This window comes from Salvia splendens, chromosome 8, assembly GCF_004379255.2.
Source record: "Salvia splendens isolate huo1 chromosome 8, SspV2, whole genome shotgun sequence".
Taxonomy (NCBI): domain Eukaryota; kingdom Viridiplantae; phylum Streptophyta; class Magnoliopsida; order Lamiales; family Lamiaceae; genus Salvia; species Salvia splendens.
The window spans coordinates 24466839-24486004 of NC_056039.1; the positions used below are offsets into that span (position 1 = coordinate 24466839).

Sequence of the window (19166 nt, forward strand, 5' to 3'; positions counted from 1 at the left end):
GGTCCTTCAAGCTCGATTCAACATTGTGAAGGCCCCGGCTCGGCTGTGGTACGTGAATAATATCGCCGACATCATGTTCACGTGTATTATATTACACAACATGATTATAGCCGACGAAGGGCCGAGGGCGGCTAGCTTCTACGACGAGGACGAAGCCGGAAGCTCAACAGCGAGGTCTCCCCTACGCCGAGGCGAGCATACGACGGTTGGCCAGAGGATCGAGACAAGACACACAATGCGCGATACTCGAATCCACAATCAACTACAAGAAGACCTAATCAACCACATGTGGGCGAAATTCGGCAACGAGTAGTGTCATTTTTAATTTTTAGGATTTTAATTATGTAATTTTTAATTTTTAGGATTTTAATTATGTAATTTTTAATTTTTAGGATTTTAATTATGCAATGTTTAATTTTATTTGTCATTTGTAATATTTATTGTGGGTTTTAAATGAATTTTAATATTATGGAAATGTTTTTGTGTAATTGAATTTTATATTAATTGTGCTCGTCCTTGCGGAAGAGCACAGTTGTGGGTGTTGTGCTCTTGCCAGAGAGCAGGCATGAATAGTACCGCCCGGGCCCACAACCGTGCCGCTGGCAAGAGCACGGTTGTGGATGCTCTTAAGTTGTTCAAGACAAAAATAATAAAGTCCAAATTAGTTCTTTAAGCCTTACAAAAGAATTTAAGTCCACAAAAATATATTACACGTTTGGTTTAACAAAATCTAATTTAAAACACTCAAAACTCATAAACGCCACTTTGAATCTTTGATTGGGCCCATTTCAGCTTCAACCTCCAAACGCCAGAATTTGTTTCTCCACGCGATAAATACAATTGTAATTGCAAAAATAAAGTCAGCATTGATTTTTCCAACTGATATACATATCTCGCATCCTCCCACTATTTGCATCGATAAAAAATTCATGTGTATGAGTTGGCCAAGTGGTAGAGAGGTTAATATGTCTGAGGCCAAAGGTCTCGGGTTCGAGTCCTTCGTAGCGTGGCCTTTAAATTTATGTTTATTTAATCATAAAAATAAAATTAAAAAAGAAAAGATAAAACATTCACATCCAAACTTAAAACGAATATTCCTTCCCTGTCCCATAAAAATAGTCTTCTTTTCTGTTTTGAGTTGTCCATTATCTTTCTTTTTTTGGTATGTTTTTCTCTCTTATGAGGTGGGCCCTATCCACTAACAATACTCCAATCACTTTTTCTTTCTATATTTCTCTTACTTTACCAATCATGCCTTAAAACTCGTGTTGTCTCCAAAGTCTTTATTTTTATTGGGATATTGGCACCTAATATTATGAAACTTTTAAAAAGTTAGGTTTTCCCACGAACTTTGAAATTGACAAATAATATCACGAACTTTACACCAATGAAAAAATTCCGGTTATATTAATAGATTAAAGAACAAATTTGGAGGGTGTACTTCAAGAAAAACTATTCTCAAATATTGAAAAACTTGAAGCTTTCAAAATTGTTGTCGGGCAATTACGAATAAAAATCCGTATCATGGTATTATTTGCCGGAAATTTTTCATTGGTGAGAAATAACAAACTCGGAGTAAAGTTCGTATATTGTTTGCCAATTTCAAAGTTCGTGGAAAAAAACCAAACTTTTTGAATGTTCCATAATATTATATGCCAATATCCCATTTTTATTCGATGGAGGAATTATCATAGAGGAACAACTTCTCAATCCAAGATAAAAGAAAAACTGAGAAAGGGGAGAGCTATGAATGAAATACTAGAGTAGTTATGAAAGTTGAGAGAGTTAAATGATAAATGATATTCCACATCATGTTTTGTTTGTGCCAATTGTAAACTCTATCTTGGAATTGAATAACTTCACCATCTAGCCTACTAACTGCAGGCATATATTCATGTTTCCAACCAAACTGCAATTTTTTACAATAGCACAATTCAAACTAACAAGCAGCCAGATTAGAGTTTGAAAATCTAGGGGTCTGTATTTGGGAGTTTGCTGAGAATGGTATGCTCTGGTTTGTGATCACACTCATAATCAAGATGAACAAATGCCCTCTCCACTTCTTCAAGCTGCTCTATCTTGATCTGTAGCGACTCCCCAATCGCATGTGCTTCGATCAACGGCAGATCCTCTGGCAGCTCGATATCCACCTGCACGGACAAAACGTGCTTTTCAGCCTCAACGCAGCATTACCTACCTACCAGCATCTAATAATCAGTGGTGGACGCAGAAAATGACATTAGCAGGGCTATATTTTCTAAACTATCTCTAGAAGTTTATTTTTGAGTAATTTCGATTATTAATAGGTGCTTTTGTATAATAATTTGGATAAATTTAAAAAATAATTTAGATTATTAATAGGGGCTTAAGCCCGTTAAAGGTTCAATGTAGTTCCGCCATTGGCTAATAACGGCCTTACCTCAACAAAGTAGAGAACCCCAAACGTGTAGGCACGGACCGTGTCTACATGCTTGATCTTCGGGTCGTGCCTTAGGACAAGATACGTAAGTTTCTGCAGTACTTCTGGAGGCGCCGACTGTCCAACTAGTGAAACTGCATCAAAAACAACCACCAAACTTTAAACAAACACAACACAAACTAGACTTGCTATGCATATTAGGTAACAAATTTTAAGGCCATACCTGCATTTTCGAGCACAGTTCCTGACCAGTTTACGATTGTGTAGACAGCAAGCGCTATAGCACCGACCGGATCAATCCACCAGTAAAATCTGTCGCCAAGAATCGCAGCCACCAATCCCACCAAGTTTGTCACCACGTCGAAGTAATGGTCCTAATTTATCATACTAAAAATCATCATTGGTGACAAACTGGGGGACCAAAGGTTTCAAATACGAGACAAGTACCTTGGCATAGGCGCGAACTATCTTGTTTCGAGAGCTTCTGCAATAAATCCAGAGAACGAGTTTGATCGTGGTTGCTGTGAGCATAATGACATAGAGCCAGAACAATTGACTCGAATTCATCTTTGGTGAAGGTTCATTTTTTATTAGCTCTTCCACAGCCTGTATTAGCACCTGGAAGCCTGTATGATTTTGGATGTTCGAGTAAGAAAAACCCGAATATTTGAATTTGATTTGGAGAAGAGGATGAGAAAGCTACCTATAGTTGCCATTACTGCAGCAAAGATGATGATGCCAACTGGCTGCACTCTGAGTTTTCCAATGGGATATTTGTAAATGTTTATACTTTTCATTGAGAGATGAGTGAACCATAGTATTCCTCCAGCCATTAGGTCGAGTAAAGAGTCGAGCGTTGAGGCTGCAATGGCCAAGGAGCCACTCTGTACCGTGGCATAAATCTGAAAGAAAGTCGAGGAAATTTAGTAAGTAAATGTTTTGATATAAAAATCAAGAAAATGTTCATGCACCTTGAATGCAACGAGGAAAACATTAGCCCAGTTGGAAATATTCATAGCTCTTTCCTGCTGAGCCTGTTCCTGGTGGTCGAGCTCTTCGTCAACCACATTGGGTGAGTCGTGGGAGTCGACCTCCTCGAACGATTTTAAGGTGGAAAATTGTCTTTCATAGTACTCCTTCTCACCTAAACAAGACAAGATCAAAGACAAGTTTGGCCTAAAAATGAATGCAATCATTTATTGATCAACACATGAGAAATGCCCTTTAGAATACAAGATTAATCTCCATTTCAAGATTACCTTGAGATAAGCAAGTTGTTTTAGAAACATCAAGATGTAAAGGAGCCTCAGGATCAAGGCATTTCCTTAGCTTCTCAGGCAACTTTGATAAGAAATCACATTTCAAAGTATTGATTGAGTTCCAACTTTTTCCATTTACCACTTTTAGGTTCTCATTGCTCAACAATGGAGTTTTCTCATCCATTGCTCACCCCACAAACACAAGAATTTTTTTTTGAGAATTTCTATCTTTTCCCTACACAAAAAATCATTCATTTATATGAAACATGGAAAACCATGTGTATAAAAAAATTAAGGTGGTGTTTGTGAATCTGAAAGAAGAAAAGGAAAACAAGATGTGAACAAAAACATGAAGACAAGTTTAGAAAAATGAGAACATGGTTTGAGAGAATCCCATTCAACAGCCATAATAATAACATGTGTAACTCAACTGCTTCTGTTAATTAGTTATATGCCCCTTTTATTTATTTATTTATTTATTTAATGATTTGTAAAGAATATTGAAGGACTGCATTAGACTTTCATAAAACCTCTTCCCTCATTTTATGCATGGATTTTCTTTGACCAGGTCTCATGGCTACAAATGTGTATCTCCAAAGCGTTGATATTTTGTTTTCTAGAAATTTGTTTAAAATTGTCTGAATTTACTAATGCTTCTATCCTTTTAATTTGTATTTGGAAAAAATAAGATTTGAGGTTAAACTAAATATGGAATATGGGCGTTATCAATTGGTAACTTTTTAAATTGCTAACTCTTCAATGCAGTATATTAAAAATGTCAACACATAATTTTGTCGACATTTCAATATACTAAGTTGACATTATGTGTTAATATTTTTAATACGCTGCATTGATGAATTAGCAGAGTTAGCAATATAACGCCATATATGAAATTTGTATATATATTGATCTAAATTTATATTATTTTTCAATTAAAAGGAACATCTATTATTTCAAGTGGAGCAATGATATAAAAAAGTTAATGTTACTTCCCCCCAAAAAAACAGAGTACTACACATGATTCGTTCGTAATCAAAGTCAATAGATGATACTACGTGGTATTGCGTGTCTATGTAGCTTTCAAATCTACTTTTTGGCCTAATTAAGAATATAACACTTAAATAAACGTATCTTGTCAATTTAGGTAATGGAAAAGAAGTTGGTTAATGAAATCACAGCTGGTAAGAGTATTACTAAAAACAACTAAAATTAGCTAGCTAGAATGCCAAAAAAATGCATTTTTTTGGTTATTAGGGATTTATTAGTCAAGTATGCTTAGTGGTGAAAATTGTCTTAGGTCTATGGTATATTTAACAAAGTGTTAATCTATGAATCGACTGGCCACTACCATGATTATGGTAGAAGGCAAGATTTTTTAAAAGTAAAATTAGTAGTTTAGAAAGAAAAAAAGTAATGAATATTATTTAATGAATGTGAATAAATAGAAGAGAGACAAAAAAAATAGTAGGAGGGAGAGGCGGAAAAATAGGAGATAGAATGAGAAAAAGTTATGGCCGATGTTGCTAAATGAAAGATGATTAATATTTATAGAAGGTTTATAATAGAAAAACAGGATTATTAGTTGTAGCCGAGCAGAGTACTTCTTCTGTTCTGTCATAAACAAGACATTTATTTTGGCAGCAAAATTATAAAATGATTTTTTTGAGAGTTAAGTAGAGTGAAAATAAAATAGAAGGAATAATAGAGTAGAGAAGTGAAAATAAAGCAAAAGAAAGTAATTTTGTTATATATTATAAAAAAAATAACTCAATTTAGATGGGACGTAATAAAAAGGAATACGAGTGGACTTAATAAAAAGGAATATGAGTCGTTTGTGGTAGGACTAGGAATATGAGTGGACATAATAAAAAGGAATATGAGTCGTTTGTGGTAGGACTGAAGGATTACTATTTTATGTGCGTTTGGGTCATTGAATTAATAATTTCTGACTTATGTTATGGGTTACATAACCTCCCCTAAAAAATAACCTAGAAGAAAAGTGCACATCGAAGTTAGACAATGATGATTAAACAAATCCAATTAATGTTTCCAAGATCTACATCTCAACAACAGATTAGGTGAATATGAAATCACGAAAACTAATTTTTTAAAAAAAAGTAGTCAACTGATTAGGTAAACAGAAAGATTGTCCATTTCTTCAAGTTTAGTTTATGGCTCGATATTTTTGACCACGTACAAAATTGAATTGAATCATTAATTAAGAGCTTCCAATCATGCTTAAATTTAATTATGTAATCATTCATGTCAGGGCAGTCCTATTTTCAAGTAGTGGTAATAAAAGAGACAGGAATACTTTGTCGTTGTCATCTTCTCATTAGGGGTGTGCATTCGGGTTTCGGTTCAATTTTTTGCCAAAACCGAACCAAAACCAAAAAATCGAATTTAGTTCAAAATCCAAACCGAACCGAACCCGAATAACCGAAAACCGAACTTAAAAAATCGAAAAACCCGAAAAACCCGAAAAAAACCGAAAAATCCTGAAAAAAATAAATATAATATAAATATATATTTATATATGTGTATTTTATTTTATTTATATATACTAATAGAATATTTATATATAATATAAAATTAATAATACATATAATATATATTATATAGAAGAATATATTAAAAGAATATATATATTATATATAATATAATATAATATATTAAATTAATAGAATATATATAAAATTCGGTTTTTCGGTTTTTCGGTTTTTTCCTTCGTCCGAACCGAACAAAACCGAAAAACCGAATTTTTTTTATTTTTAAAACCGAACCGAACCGAAAAACCGAAAAAACCGAACCGAATTTCAAAATTTCGGTTTGGTTCGGTTCGGATATTCGGTTTCCGGTTTTTTTGCTCACCCCTACTTCTCATAATAAAAGTTCTATTTTGTTTTTTCCATCCGTCTCCTAATAAAAATTTTATATTATCATTTCCGTCTATCAATATAATAAATGTCATATTTTTTATTTTTACCATAAATGGTAAATATGTTCAACATTCCACTAACTTAATTCACCCACATTTTATTACTCCCTCTGTCCTTGAAAGTTTGTCTCATTTTTCCATTTCCGCCCGTCTCACAAAATTTGTCTCATTTCACTTTTTATAATTTTTTGTAGTGGACCATATATTCTACTAACTCATTCCTACTCACATTTTATTACTCCCTCTATCCCAGATAGTTTATCTCATTTCCTTTTTCGCACTCGTTTTGCAAAAATAATACTCCATTCGTCTCATAGTAGATGTCACACTTTCCTTTTTAGTTTGTCCCATAAGATGTCACATTTCCTCTTTTGGAAAAAGTTACATCTCACATTAATTATAAAATTATATTTTCTCTCACTACTTAACACACTGGCATCGCATCACTGGTATTAGGGGTCAGGTGCATGGTCTCATTAGATGGTCCCTCGGTGAAGGGCGGATTAGTTTCTGGGACGACGTGTGGGTCGGGGATCTTCCGCTTAGGACCTATTGTCCGCCTGGGACTGATCTCCCTGCCGCTGAGGTTTCTAGGTTTTAGCGTGATCATACTTGGCATGTTGATAAACTGCATGATTATTTGGCCTTGTATGGTGTGCATTTGTATGTGTTGGATTCTATCAGGGCTGTTCCGATTGAGGTGGGCAGGCGGGATGTGATGCGATGGAGCCTGACTGGTGATGGCGAGTTCTCGACGGCCTCAGCTTGGGAGCTCATCCGGACACGGTCCCCTAGACATTTCGGACTTCGCATGGTTTGGAATGCTGGGCTGACCCCGACCATCTCTGTCTTCATCTGGCACCTCCTCCTCCAAAGGGTCCCTGTTGAGTGTTATGTTCAGGCTCGTGGTATCTCTCTTGCATCCAAGTGTCTGTGTTGTGTCTCTTCTTTTTCAGTCGAGTCATTTCAGCATTTGTTTGTGTCGAGTCCTCTAGCGAGATCGGTTTGGGATTACTTCGATGGCTGGTTCCCTTACATTAGCACACACATTCACATGTGCACTGATATTGCACTTAGATTAGGTTTTTGGTGGAGGTCCTCTCACAGGGCCACCGCCTTGCACATCAGCTTCATTATTCCCTGTTTGGTATACTGGTTTATTTGGACGAAGAGGAATAGTTGCAAGCGCCGCGGCATTTCTTTTCGTTCTTCACATGTTATTTGGCAGGTTGTACAGCATCTGCGGATCTTGGTGGCGGCGGGTGTGCTAATCCCCCTTCATTGGCGCGGTTGCACCCCGGTCGTTGACTTCATGCCTTTGGTCCCTCCTCGCCGGCGAGTTTTGAGGTCCCTCAGTGTGCTTTGGCATCCACCTGACGATCCTTGGGTGAAGCTGAACACCGATGGGGCCTTTATCACCTCGACGGGACAGGCTCAGACGGTTCTCTCTTGGGGCTCAAACGGTTCTCTCTTGGGGGCCTTTTGTACACCCCTCGTAGCTGGGTCGGCCTTCGAGGCGGAGCTTTTAGCTCTTCTTCACGGGTTGACATTGGCTATGCAGTTCTCATCGCAGGTTTGGGTCGAGATGGATGCTGCAGCAGTGGTCGCGGTGTTCACTACAGGACGCGGGGGAGCAGCGGATGTGAGACACCACATGGCTCGAATTCGCACTTTGCTCTCACAGCTGCAGGTTATGTTCTCTCACATCTATAGAGAGGGCAACTGGGCAGCCGACTTTTTGGCAGGTAGGGGGTCTAGACCCCTGCCATCACCTTCTTCGATGCGGATTCAGCGCCTCAGTATTTGAAGTCGCTCGTGAGGATTGACCAGTTGGGCTATCTGAACTTCAAATTCAGATATCGAGATGGATGACTACTACATTGGGTTCGTGGATTTATTTTGTGGTTTTTTGTTTTCCTTTGGAGTTGGCCAACTGTTGGCTATCATCCTTGTTCCTTTTATGATGTTTACCTTTGTTATGTTTGTTTTCTTGTTAGTTAGATGGTAAGTACCCGGTCTGTGGGGATACTATAGTAGCTTTTGTTAGCTCTTGTGTTTTGTATCTCTCGTGCGGACCGAGTCACTTTTGGGCTTGGTTGATGTATGTTCTTTTGGTGTTTTTTGATATAGACAGGTTGGGGGTCCGCCTTAACCCCCCGCTGTGATGGTGTTTGAAGAAAAAAAATCTAAAATCTCGTGTCATCTCCCAAGTGTGACATCTACTATGAAACGGAGGGAGTAATAAATAGGTAAAGTTGAGAGAAAGTAAAATAAGAGAAAGAATAATGTAGGTAAAACTATTCTCTGCATTATTCTCTCTTTTACTTTACTTTCTCTCCACTTTAACTATTTATTATTATTTTTGCAAAACGAGTGTGAAAAAGGAAGTGGGACAAACTATCTGGGACGGAGGGAGTATAAAACTAATATATAAAAGTGTGACCCACATTCCACTAATTTTTCAACTCACTTTTCGTTACATTTCTTAAAAGCTGCGTCCGGTCAAAGTGAGGCAATATTTAGGAAATAGAGGGAATACTATAAAAGTGAGATGCGTATCATTAACTTATCCACTTTCTTCATTTCTTAAAATTCGAACCTAAATTAAATATAACTCAGAATGTGGAATCGGAAAAGTACTTAACATTTTGGAATACAATATCAAGCACACAAATATTAATGCAATAATTGGGAGATGATTAAATAAGATACTACCTTGAAGCAGGCCTTGAACGGATGAAAGATCGAGATCGAAAAGATCCTCAGAATCCAGCCCAGATTTGAGTTTTTGTGGCAATCTTTGGATGAAATCATCTCTCATTCTACTCATCCAGTTTGTTCTCATATTCTCTCTCCCCTCATTTTTTAAGGGCTTTGTCAAATCTTCCTCCCACTCCATTGTTTTTTGCAAATCATATTGAATAAATATATATGTATTTTAGAATTTATAGTAATAATTGATAAGGCTGCATTAAATGAGAGAGTGTGTAGTTGTCAATCAAAGGCTAAAGCTAGCTGGCTCAAGAGATGTATACGTATCCTAACTTGAAATTTATTTTAAATCAGACTATCGCAGACACCTCCATCCTTCACCTGTCTATTAATTACTTTTATTCTTGTACTATCGCCTTCAATTGTTTTCATTCATAATTTTGCCTCAAAGGGGACAGCTACTAGATTGTTAATTAACTCAACTCACCTTTTGTTAAAAGGGATATTGACTATGGCTGGCAAAATATACCGTAATACCGAAATACCGCACTTATCGTACCGAAAAAATACCGAAAATACCGAATTTGCGGTATACCGCAAGTTGCGGTATGGTATGATACCGTACCGATATACGCTAAAGGTATAGATTTTCCTATACCGCATTTACGATATTTGCCAAAAATTTAATATATATGTTGTATTTAAAATTTATATAAAAAATAGTTAATATGTTAAAATCTCTAACCATACTTTCATATTTTAGTTCAACCGCCCACAACCTCAAACATACATATGCAAAGATGCAAATCAAGTCCACTGTATAGATTTGATTATGGCTTAGTTTTAATCTTTTGGAAATTATTTAAATAAGTGAAATTTTATTTTAAATATTTGGCTATAATAGAATTTTTTTGGTATGAAATACAAGTATTACTGTATGTCATACCTTATTTTGGTATACCATACTCGATATGCCATACCTTATTTCGGTATAATGTAAAAGTACGGTATACCGCAATACGTTATGGTATACTGCATAGACGGTATGGCAACGGTATCGAAAATAATCAAACCGAATTTTGCGGTATACCGCAATGAGGTATACCGAAAAATTCGGTAAGGTATAGGTATGATATTTTCTCATACCGCAATTTGCGGTACGGTATGCAGTATGATATTTTGAGTGCGGTATACCATACTGTGCCACCCCTAATATTGACACCTATCAAGAAACTTTTTAAAATTTGTTTTTTTTCTTACCAACTTTAAAATTAGTATATAATATCACGAACTTACATAGTTATTGAATTTTTTCCACCTACAACATAATTCGATTGCAATTCATTTGTTATTACACCACATAAGATATTATTATCACCAAAAAATTATAGTAATGTAATTACAAAGTCCTTAAAAGCCATATTATCTATCTCATTTTAATGTAGTTAAATTTTATTGCAGGTGGAAAATATTCAACAAATATTTAAGTTTGTAATATCATATACAAGTTCAAAGTTCATAGGAAAAAAATAGTTATTTTAGAAATTTCATAATATTAGACGCCAATATCCTTTTAATGAATTGTTAAGGACTTGGGACATCAAATAACTAACTAACAAAACATTTGTTCAGTAACATATTCGAAACTATTCGTGTGATGACAATTACATTTATGTTTTGATTAATTTAGGTGTTAGAAATGAATTCCAAATCAAGAATAAACGAAGATAGAATAAACAAAAGGCAAAATTGGGGCACTTGAACAAATGCATTGGATATGGTGTTATATACAATTATCAAGAAACAAAAAAAGGAACTTCATTCTTCTCCTTCACCATATCACCTACAAATCCATATCCAACTTTCCCAACAACAAAAACTCACAGCAAGTGCCACAGTTAGAAAGAAACACAATATTAGAGCAGGATTCAGGTCAGGTTTTCGACTACCGAACTTACCTACCGCGAAATCTATCCCATAATCGGAAAAAGGGATAACACAGGTGTATTAAGAAGTAAAAAAAAAGCTATCCTGCTGCATATCGTCTCGTTGAGAAAAGCTCAATAATCGTCACAGTTAGATCACGAATAGAAAGATTCTGCAAGATAACATTAAAGCTTACTTTGAGATGTTAGTCCCAAGCACTGCTAACCCCAGGTCCCATTCCTCCGCCATAATTTCCATAACCACCACCACCTCCTCCTCCTCTGTAATAATCATGTCCACTTCCACTTCTGTTAGACGAGGAATCTCTCCTAAAGTCACGACCACCAAAACGTCCTCCACCATGCCTACCTTTACCTCCTCCGTATGAAGGACGGCCTGCAAACCGAGTCAGCCACTCAGGCACCTCCTGATTTGCTTCCTTCATTAACTCACCTAAACCCTTGGCCATTGACATGTTTTTCTCATTAAAGAATGCTGTGGCAAGCCCTGATTTTCCAGCACGTCCAGTACGTCCTATACGGTGGACATAATCATCAATGTCGTTTGGGAGGTCAAAGTTGATTACATGAGAAACATGTGGAATGTCAAGCCCCCGAGCTGCCACATCTGTTGCAACTAAAATAGGTGTTCTTCCACTCTTAAAAGATCTCAGTGCAAACTCTCTTTCCTGAAGCAAAGAAATGTCATCAAATATGAAGAGAGTTGGACGATATGAGCCGATGTATATAAAATTATGTAGAGTAACAATCATGTATATCATTACCTGTTGCGTCCTGTCCCCATGAATAGTAGTAGCAGGAAATTCATTAAGACACAACCAATGTTCCAATGCGTCAGCTCCCTTCTTTGTTTCCACAAATACCAAAGTAAGAGCTTGCTGCCAGAAACAACCGGAGAAAAGATTTTCTTTGAGATGAAATGATAAACAGATAATTGAAGAGACAAGCTTGAAGAACTAGAACACCAGAATATTTTTGTAGCAAAGCAAAAGACTTATTTTGTGATCATCAAAATATAAAATATTTGCAGGTCCTTAAATGTTATCAAGTGTGCAAGTTTTGAGACTTCAACTAATGTGGTAAAGCTATGAGGCTATGAGTCGATACTTAAACAAATGGTGTAACCTATATTATACACCACTACCAGATACCGATACCGATACCTTCCAACAAAGTTTACTATTTGGCGAATCTAACCATAATAATGATTTAGTCATATATTGGATAGGGTTGGCAAATCGTGCGGAGTAGAAGGTTATCATGTTGACCTGATAACAATCCAATTCATTAAGGGCAAACCCAAACAAGGCCTATTAAAGAAACCATCAACTCGAACACGGGCTCCACTTGCCACATTAAACCCAAACACGACATGAACCCAAAAGTGATACGAGTCATTTGTAGTTTACACGACACGATAATTATACAAACTTGACACCACGACAACCACATGATAATGACATGAAACATTTCAGGACAGTTGCAGATGAGATATGACCTGACGACGCGGTGGGGGTGGTCATGGCGTTAAAGACAAGAAATGGAGACGTCATAAGAAAGTAAGAACATAAAAATAATAAAGTGATAACAAAATTAAAGAAAAATAATTATAAAATAATACTCCCTCCGTCCCCAAAAAATAGACAACGTTGTAAATGGCAATGGTTTTAATGTACAATTGGTAAAGTAAGAAAGAGATGGAAAAAAGTAAGAGAGAGAGTAGGGGAAAAAGTAGTGGAAGAAGTGTTAGTGGATTGTGGGGTCCACATTATAAATGATGTGTAAGATTATTATTTGTTGAAAACTTTCTATATTTAGACTTGGTCTAATTTTGGGGGACGGCCTAAAATAGTAAAACTAGTCAATTTTTTGGGGACGGAGGGAGTATCAGTTATAAATGGGGTACAGTTGACCCAATAAGGACACGGACACGGATACGGACACGGACACGATAAGACTCTTCGATAACCCATTAAGTTCATGTGTGTTTGAGTCATGTTTTCGTGTGGTGTAGAAAATTGTAAGCCTTATATTGGATCAAGGGAAGACAAATCAAAAGGAGGTTACCAGAGTGTCAAATTACCTTTCCCTGAATTCCGCTGTCCCTCTGTGCATGAAGAAGATCCATCAAGTGGCTCCTCTTGTCAGCCTCACGAACATATTCAACTCTTTGAACGATTAAGCCGGTACTAGAACCAACCCTCCCAACTGCCAAAAAGATGTAATTTGAAAGAAAATCTGACGCCAGTCTCTGCATGTCAGGTGAAGAATTTTAAGAATACATACTCCTTGTAGAAAGACTAAATAGTCTTCAGAAAGGCAACAGCATACAGTCTCTAGTTACATAAGAATTAGCCTAACCAGATTTTATGAAAATTAAGAAACAACTAATTCACTAAATAGAGAAACATTTCATATTTCCAGCAACATGAGGCATTTTTACATGATTCTTGGTGCTTATGATAAAATTTATTTTTTCCTCCAAATTCATTTTCCACTATTACCCCAAACCATCTATCTGAAAGCCAACATGCAACAGTACAATGGAAGATTTTCATAAGAATTAGCTGCAGTAAATGTTAATTGAAAACACATGAGCTTAAGGTTGTCTGCCCAGCTGACAACACATGTTGTGAACTTGTGATGCCATACCCTGTGATCTATTAGAGTGAAAGCTCTGAAGGAAAACATGTCAAAGTTGAGCAAATAAAGACAGAAGAAATAGGATAAAAATCTAGGACAGAAACCTGGATCTCTTTTGGGAAGGTGGCACTAAACAACATTGTCTGTCGTTCGCCAGGACGAGGCATGTCTGCTTCTTCCACTATCTTTCTGATCTGAGGCTCAAAACCCATATCGAGCATTCTATCTGCCTCATCAAGAGCTAGATATCTTATCATTTTCAGTGAAACTTTAGCTCTCTCTAGCAAATCAACCAATCTTCCAGGAGTTGCCACCAGTATATCAACCCCTCGCTCAAGTTCGCGGAGCTGAATAAATATTAGAAAGATTCGGTCACAATTACAAGTAGATATAATCATTTCTAGCAAGAAAGGCTGTTCACGATATAATAGTGTGAAATGTTTAAAAGAACCTTAAAATAAATTTGTCAGAATCATATTCACAGTATATCAACTTTTGATAGTTATGCTAAGAGACACTAAAGTATCATTACAGTAAACAAGCTAACAGCTTTTTAGTTAGCAATTCAAAATGAGAAGTACATCAGCCATGATGAAAAATTTCAATAACCAATTACTTATGTCTGCAGCATCAACTTTCAGCAGAAAGCTGAGCACCAGCAAATGTAAGATTCATATTAGTACAATTTGTTCAGTTTCTTGAATTTTCATTTTCCACATTTCTCTGGTAAATGATATTTTACAGTCAAATGGATATTCATTTACACCATCAGGACAATATTATGCATCAAAAGACAATGCACTAACCACCAAACAAAAACGAACAGAACAAGAAACTAAAGGACAAAACCTGCTGGTGCATTGGCGCTCCTCCATAAGTAACAACCACCCTAACACCAGTTTGATAGGAGAATTTTCTAGCCTCCTCATGTATCTGTATATCAAATTCAAACCTGTAAATTAGCTTTCCGACTTTTGTAAAAAGATAAAAGTGTGAAACTATAGCACACAACATCAAATGGTCACCTGCACTGAGAGCTCTCTTGTTGGTGAGAGAATAAGCGCAAGCGGGAAAACAGTCCGAGTTCCCTGTGGTCTGTTTGCAATATGTCCTCTCATAATTCCACTGATAATGGGAAAGCAGAAAGCGGCGGTCTTTCCAGACCCTGTTTGAGCGCAAGCCATCAAATCTCGTCCCGCCAGAGAAATGGGAATCGTGTACCGCTGAACAGGGGTCGGCTTCACATATTTACACCTCTTAATATTCAAATTAAGTGCATCCCCCAAATCTATCTCAGCAAACGTAGTCACTGGAGGTGGTATATTTTGCCCACTCGTCTCCACAGCAATATCCTCATACGCATCAAAGTTAATGCCTGTATTCTCCTGCTCGTTAAACGCAGGCTCCGTATCAGCAGCAGCCGCATCATCTTTGCCAAAAGGATTGACCACCCGGTCCCTGCCACCCCAACCACCACCACCACGACCTCCACCACCATATCCACGACGCCCATAATCAGGCCTAGAAGCAGGCAATTGCGAGCCACCGGTGCTTCTAGCATTCTCAAACCCATCATTGCCTGACGGTGGGGCAGCCACAGATGACGCGGGCGGTCTGTTCCGAAGGTGCGGTGGAACATATGCCGACTTAAGTGCAGCAATGCCAGCATTACCAGGAGGTCCAGTTGGTGAATTCTCAACAGCATCCGCCCATGAAGTCCTCATTTTTCCAGAAAATTCAGCAATTATCACTCTGAACTGAAGTCGAATTTGAATATGTCAACTAAACACCCTGAAATACGACACAAGAAATCAAATCAAATCAAATCAAATCTCATTCCCATCCAGAATAGAACAGTCAACCTTAATTCAAATCTTCACTAGTGAAAATTATGCAAACAACAAACAGCAAAATCTTGCTTTTCCAGTAGAATAAAAAAAAATACAATCGGTTAGAAAACATAGGAAAGGGATTAATTAGCTCACGCTCAGTAATTTCAATAGCATTTGACAATGTGTGCGCATGACATAGAATTCAAATTCGAAAGAAAAGGAGAATACCTTGGAGAGGAGAAGGACGGAATTTGAGTAAACCCTAACGACAGAAAAGAGGAAATATAGGATTTAAATTTAAATGAAAAATAGGCTAAGGAAATCTCGTGGACTGTATCTGTATATATTGAATTATTGATTCGCTTCTTTCGCTTTTCAAATCTTTGCACACTCACTAATCACTAATTACCGGTTGGATATTAAACCCTTTTAATACGATTCTTTTGTTTAAAGATAATCCTATTTGGTTTGGAATTTGGATTTTATATCATCGCGATTATGGTTAGATTAAGGTATATATTGTCCTAATTAACAATTACTGCATTATCTTTTTTCCTTTCATTATTCCCTAAAATTATAAATTTTGGCAAATTTTGGTGATTGACCTGCTATAGAAAATAACAAACTAAATATATAATTTATGATATTTTAGACTATTTTTAAAGTTTGTGGTTTTAGCTAAGTTTATTATTTTATAGACCAATACCTCTACTTTTTATTATACTTGTTTGATGGTGAAATTAAATTAGTACCAATGAATTAGAAAGAATGGGAACCGGATCCTCTACGGTGGAGAAAAATCACAGCACCATGCTGTGCCACTCAAACGATGCCGCATCATGTGTTTACATAGGTATTTTTATTCTTTACGAAACTTTGTTTTTTATAAGAATAACTGTAATTTTAGATTATAATTTTTTATTTTGATCAATCCATATCTTTTGACACTGGAATATAAATTTACAAATTTTCATTTTTTCTCAATTTTCCAGTAGTAAATCAAAATTAAAATTATTATGACAATCAAATACGATATAATAAAAAAATCCACTTATCTACGATATCTTTAAAAAATACTTGAAATATAACGATGTCATATTATTAAAAATAATACTATCTCCATCCCTTAAGAATAAACCACATTTGTTATTTTGGGACGTCCATTAAAAATACACTAATTCTATTGAAGGAATTTTTCTCTCTAATGAGATGAGTCTCATTCTCTACTAATAATTCCTTAATAATTTTTTCTTTCTATCTCCTCTTACTCTACCAATTATGTATCGTATTGTTTCAAATATTGCTATTTTTAGGGACAGAGGAAGTATCATTTTATCATCATATCATATAGAGGTGCACACGGTTCAAAAATCATCAATTCCAAACGGTTCGTGAAATCATTGAACCTGAACCGGCCCGGATTGGAATTTGGCGGTTATGGTTCGCGGCCCGATACCGTCGATTCAAGCAGCGGTTCAAAACCGCCAATTTTTGGACAAAAATCGGCAGTTCCGGACCAGTTCAGCGGTTCATTTTTTTTGGCCTTTTAAATATTTATTTGTCTATAAAAGTTGCATAAATAAAAATTCAAACAATAAGGATGACAATTGCAATTTTATAATTGATACAAATTTCAACGAGTCTACAAGTTACAACTTATACGTTACTATAAGTTATAAAGAGCCTTTGAATTTGAAGAAAGTGTATTGGATGATTCTCTTTTATAGCTTCACATTATTGGATATGTTGCTCTTTCTTTTAATGTGGTATAAAAGTCATTATTTATAACTACATGATAGATCTCCATCATATTTGTCTATATTAGTACTCTATCTTGATAATCTTCTATTATTATAATTTAACAACAAATATTATTACACGGAGTATTATTACTTAATTCTTTATCATTATCGATTCATTTATGTGTATAATTTATGTACTCCCTCCGTCTCATAATAGATGGCATACTTAGAGAATGACATGAGATTTTAGGAGATATTGTTTTGTGTGTTAGGTAGAGAGAGAAAATAATATATTTATATTAATGTGGGGGTAGTTTTTTTTAAAGAAAAAATGTAACATCTTTTGTGGGACAAGTAAAAAGGAAAGGGTGACATCTATTATCAGGGGTGGACGCAGAAAATTATTATAATAGGGGCTATATATTCTAAATTTTGTATGAGATAATAATTTTCCTATATTTTATTGTTTTGATAGGGGCTTTTACACTTCATTTTACAAAAAATACCAATAAAATCATAATATTATATAACTAAAATTTAAAAAAAATAATTGGGGAAGGGCTTAAGCCCCTCCCTAATCATATGTGTGTCCGCCCATGTCTATTATGGGACGGAGGGAGTATATGTTAACTAATAAATACTATTATACATATTAAAAGAATAATTATTATACAAATTGTATTAATCTATTGATAACTATTATACAAATAATTATTTTTCTATATACAAATCATATTACTCCCTCCGTCCGCCATTAGGAGTCTCGTTGACTTTTTCTGCACTCGTTTTGTAAAAATGATAATAAATAGTTAAAGTGGAGAAATAGTAAAGTAAAAGAGAGAATAATGTTTATTAGAATATATTGTTTATTCTTATTTATCAAGAATATATTCAAATGATAATTTTATTTACATTTATTAGAATAATAATTATTATACAAAATCATACTATTAGTCTACTACCAATATATAAATATCTAAACTGTATTATACCGTTATAAAAATTACTTCCTGCGTCCCACAATAGGAGTCACTCTTCCTCTGGGCACAAATTTTAAGAAAAGTAAAGAATAGTTAGTTGAAAAAGTTAGTAAAATGTGAGATCTAATTACTATTTACGGTAAAAAATGAAATGTGACTCTCATTATAGGACAGAGGGAGTGTTCTTTAATTGTCTATTTTTATCATTATTATACAATTATATTTAGTACTTGTTATTTGTTTGTACATTAAAATCAGTAGCTTGAGAAAATTGAGCAACATACCTACATTTAAATCCAATTATTTGAACACGTCCACATTCTATAAATATACAAATTATGACTAACGTGCAACATTCAAATTTAATTAAACTATTCTAACTAAACTATTCTAGTTGATGCTATTATTATCTATAAATTTTTCTTAGAAAAAGAACTATGACAAAAATAAAGACACAAATAGTGAATAATAAAATGTGAAAAATAAAGAAAAGTAGAAAATAAGAGAATGCTTTGTAGTTTGTATCTCACATTGAAAAAAGATGAATGAATGATCTAAACATGTAGTTATAAAGCAAAATACTACTTCAACGTATTTTATCCTACATTGAAAGTAAAACATAAAATATTCAAGGATATCTCCGTAAAAGATAAACAACCATTGAATCGGTGGTTCACGTTCAGCATTTCATTGAA

At 35.4% G+C, this 19166-nt stretch overlaps 2 protein-coding genes across 3 annotated transcripts; both read right to left on the minus strand.

Annotated features, from left to right (window-relative positions):
* Positions 1 to 1747: 1747 nt before the first annotated feature.
* On the minus strand, positions 1748 to 9517 carry LOC121744116 (metal tolerance protein 4-like). Of its 2 annotated transcripts, XM_042137558.1 has the most exons (8): positions 9332 to 9457; positions 3679 to 3913; positions 3391 to 3563; positions 3123 to 3321; positions 2867 to 3045; positions 2643 to 2793; positions 2420 to 2553; positions 1748 to 2150 (listed from the first exon to the last, which is right to left on the minus strand). In XM_042137558.1, the coding sequence occupies exons 2-8, from the start codon at positions 3860 to 3862 to the stop codon at positions 1971 to 1973; spliced, it is 1200 nt and encodes a 399-aa protein (XP_041993492.1). In that variant the 5' UTR covers positions 3863 to 3913; positions 9332 to 9457; the 3' UTR covers positions 1748 to 1970. The 2 variants fall into 2 exon arrangements, with proteins under 2 accessions (XP_041993492.1, XP_041993490.1); XM_042137556.1 differs by lacking the exon at positions 3679 to 3913 and having other exon boundaries at positions 9332 to 9517.
* A 1544-nt stretch (positions 9518 to 11061) lies between these two features.
* LOC121743200 (DEAD-box ATP-dependent RNA helicase 52C-like) lies at positions 11062 to 16154 on the minus strand. Its single transcript, XM_042136434.1, has 7 exons — positions 15978 to 16154; positions 14943 to 15708; positions 14767 to 14850; positions 14022 to 14264; positions 13358 to 13525; positions 12039 to 12152; positions 11062 to 11942 (listed from the first exon to the last, which is right to left on the minus strand). The coding sequence occupies exons 2-7, from the start codon at positions 15639 to 15641 to the stop codon at positions 11460 to 11462; spliced, it is 1791 nt and encodes a 596-aa protein (XP_041992368.1). The 5' UTR covers positions 15642 to 15708; positions 15978 to 16154; the 3' UTR covers positions 11062 to 11459.
* Between the last annotated feature and the right edge of the window lie 3012 nt (positions 16155 to 19166).

What these genes read in the sequence shown, in the direction of transcription:
- LOC121744116 (XM_042137556.1), bottom strand. Translation starts at nt 9,515, where the DNA reads ATGGAGTGGGAGGAAGATTTGACAAAGCCCTTAAAAAATGAGGGGAGA. An exon ending in CGTTCAAGGCCTGCTTCAAG is followed by an intron (nt 3,564 to 9,331) that starts GTAGTATCTTAT and finishes TGTCTTGTTTAG; the next exon opens with GTGAGAAGGAGTACTATGAA. An exon ending in AACTGTGCTCGAAAATGCAG is followed by an intron (nt 2,554 to 2,642) that starts GTATGGCCTTAA and finishes TTTTTGATGCAG; the next exon opens with TTTCACTAGTTGGACAGTCG.
- LOC121743200 (XM_042136434.1), bottom strand. Translation starts at nt 15,641, where the DNA reads ATGAGGACTTCATGGGCGGATGCTGTTGAGAATTCACCAACTGGACCT. An exon ending in CAAGAGAGCTCTCAGTGCAG is followed by an intron (nt 14,851 to 14,942) that starts GTGACCATTTGA and finishes TTTGATATACAG; the next exon opens with ATACATGAGGAGGCTAGAAA. An exon ending in ATGGGGACAGGACGCAACAG is followed by an intron (nt 11,943 to 12,038) that starts GTAATGATATAC and finishes TCTTTGCTTCAG; the next exon opens with GAAAGAGAGTTTGCACTGAG.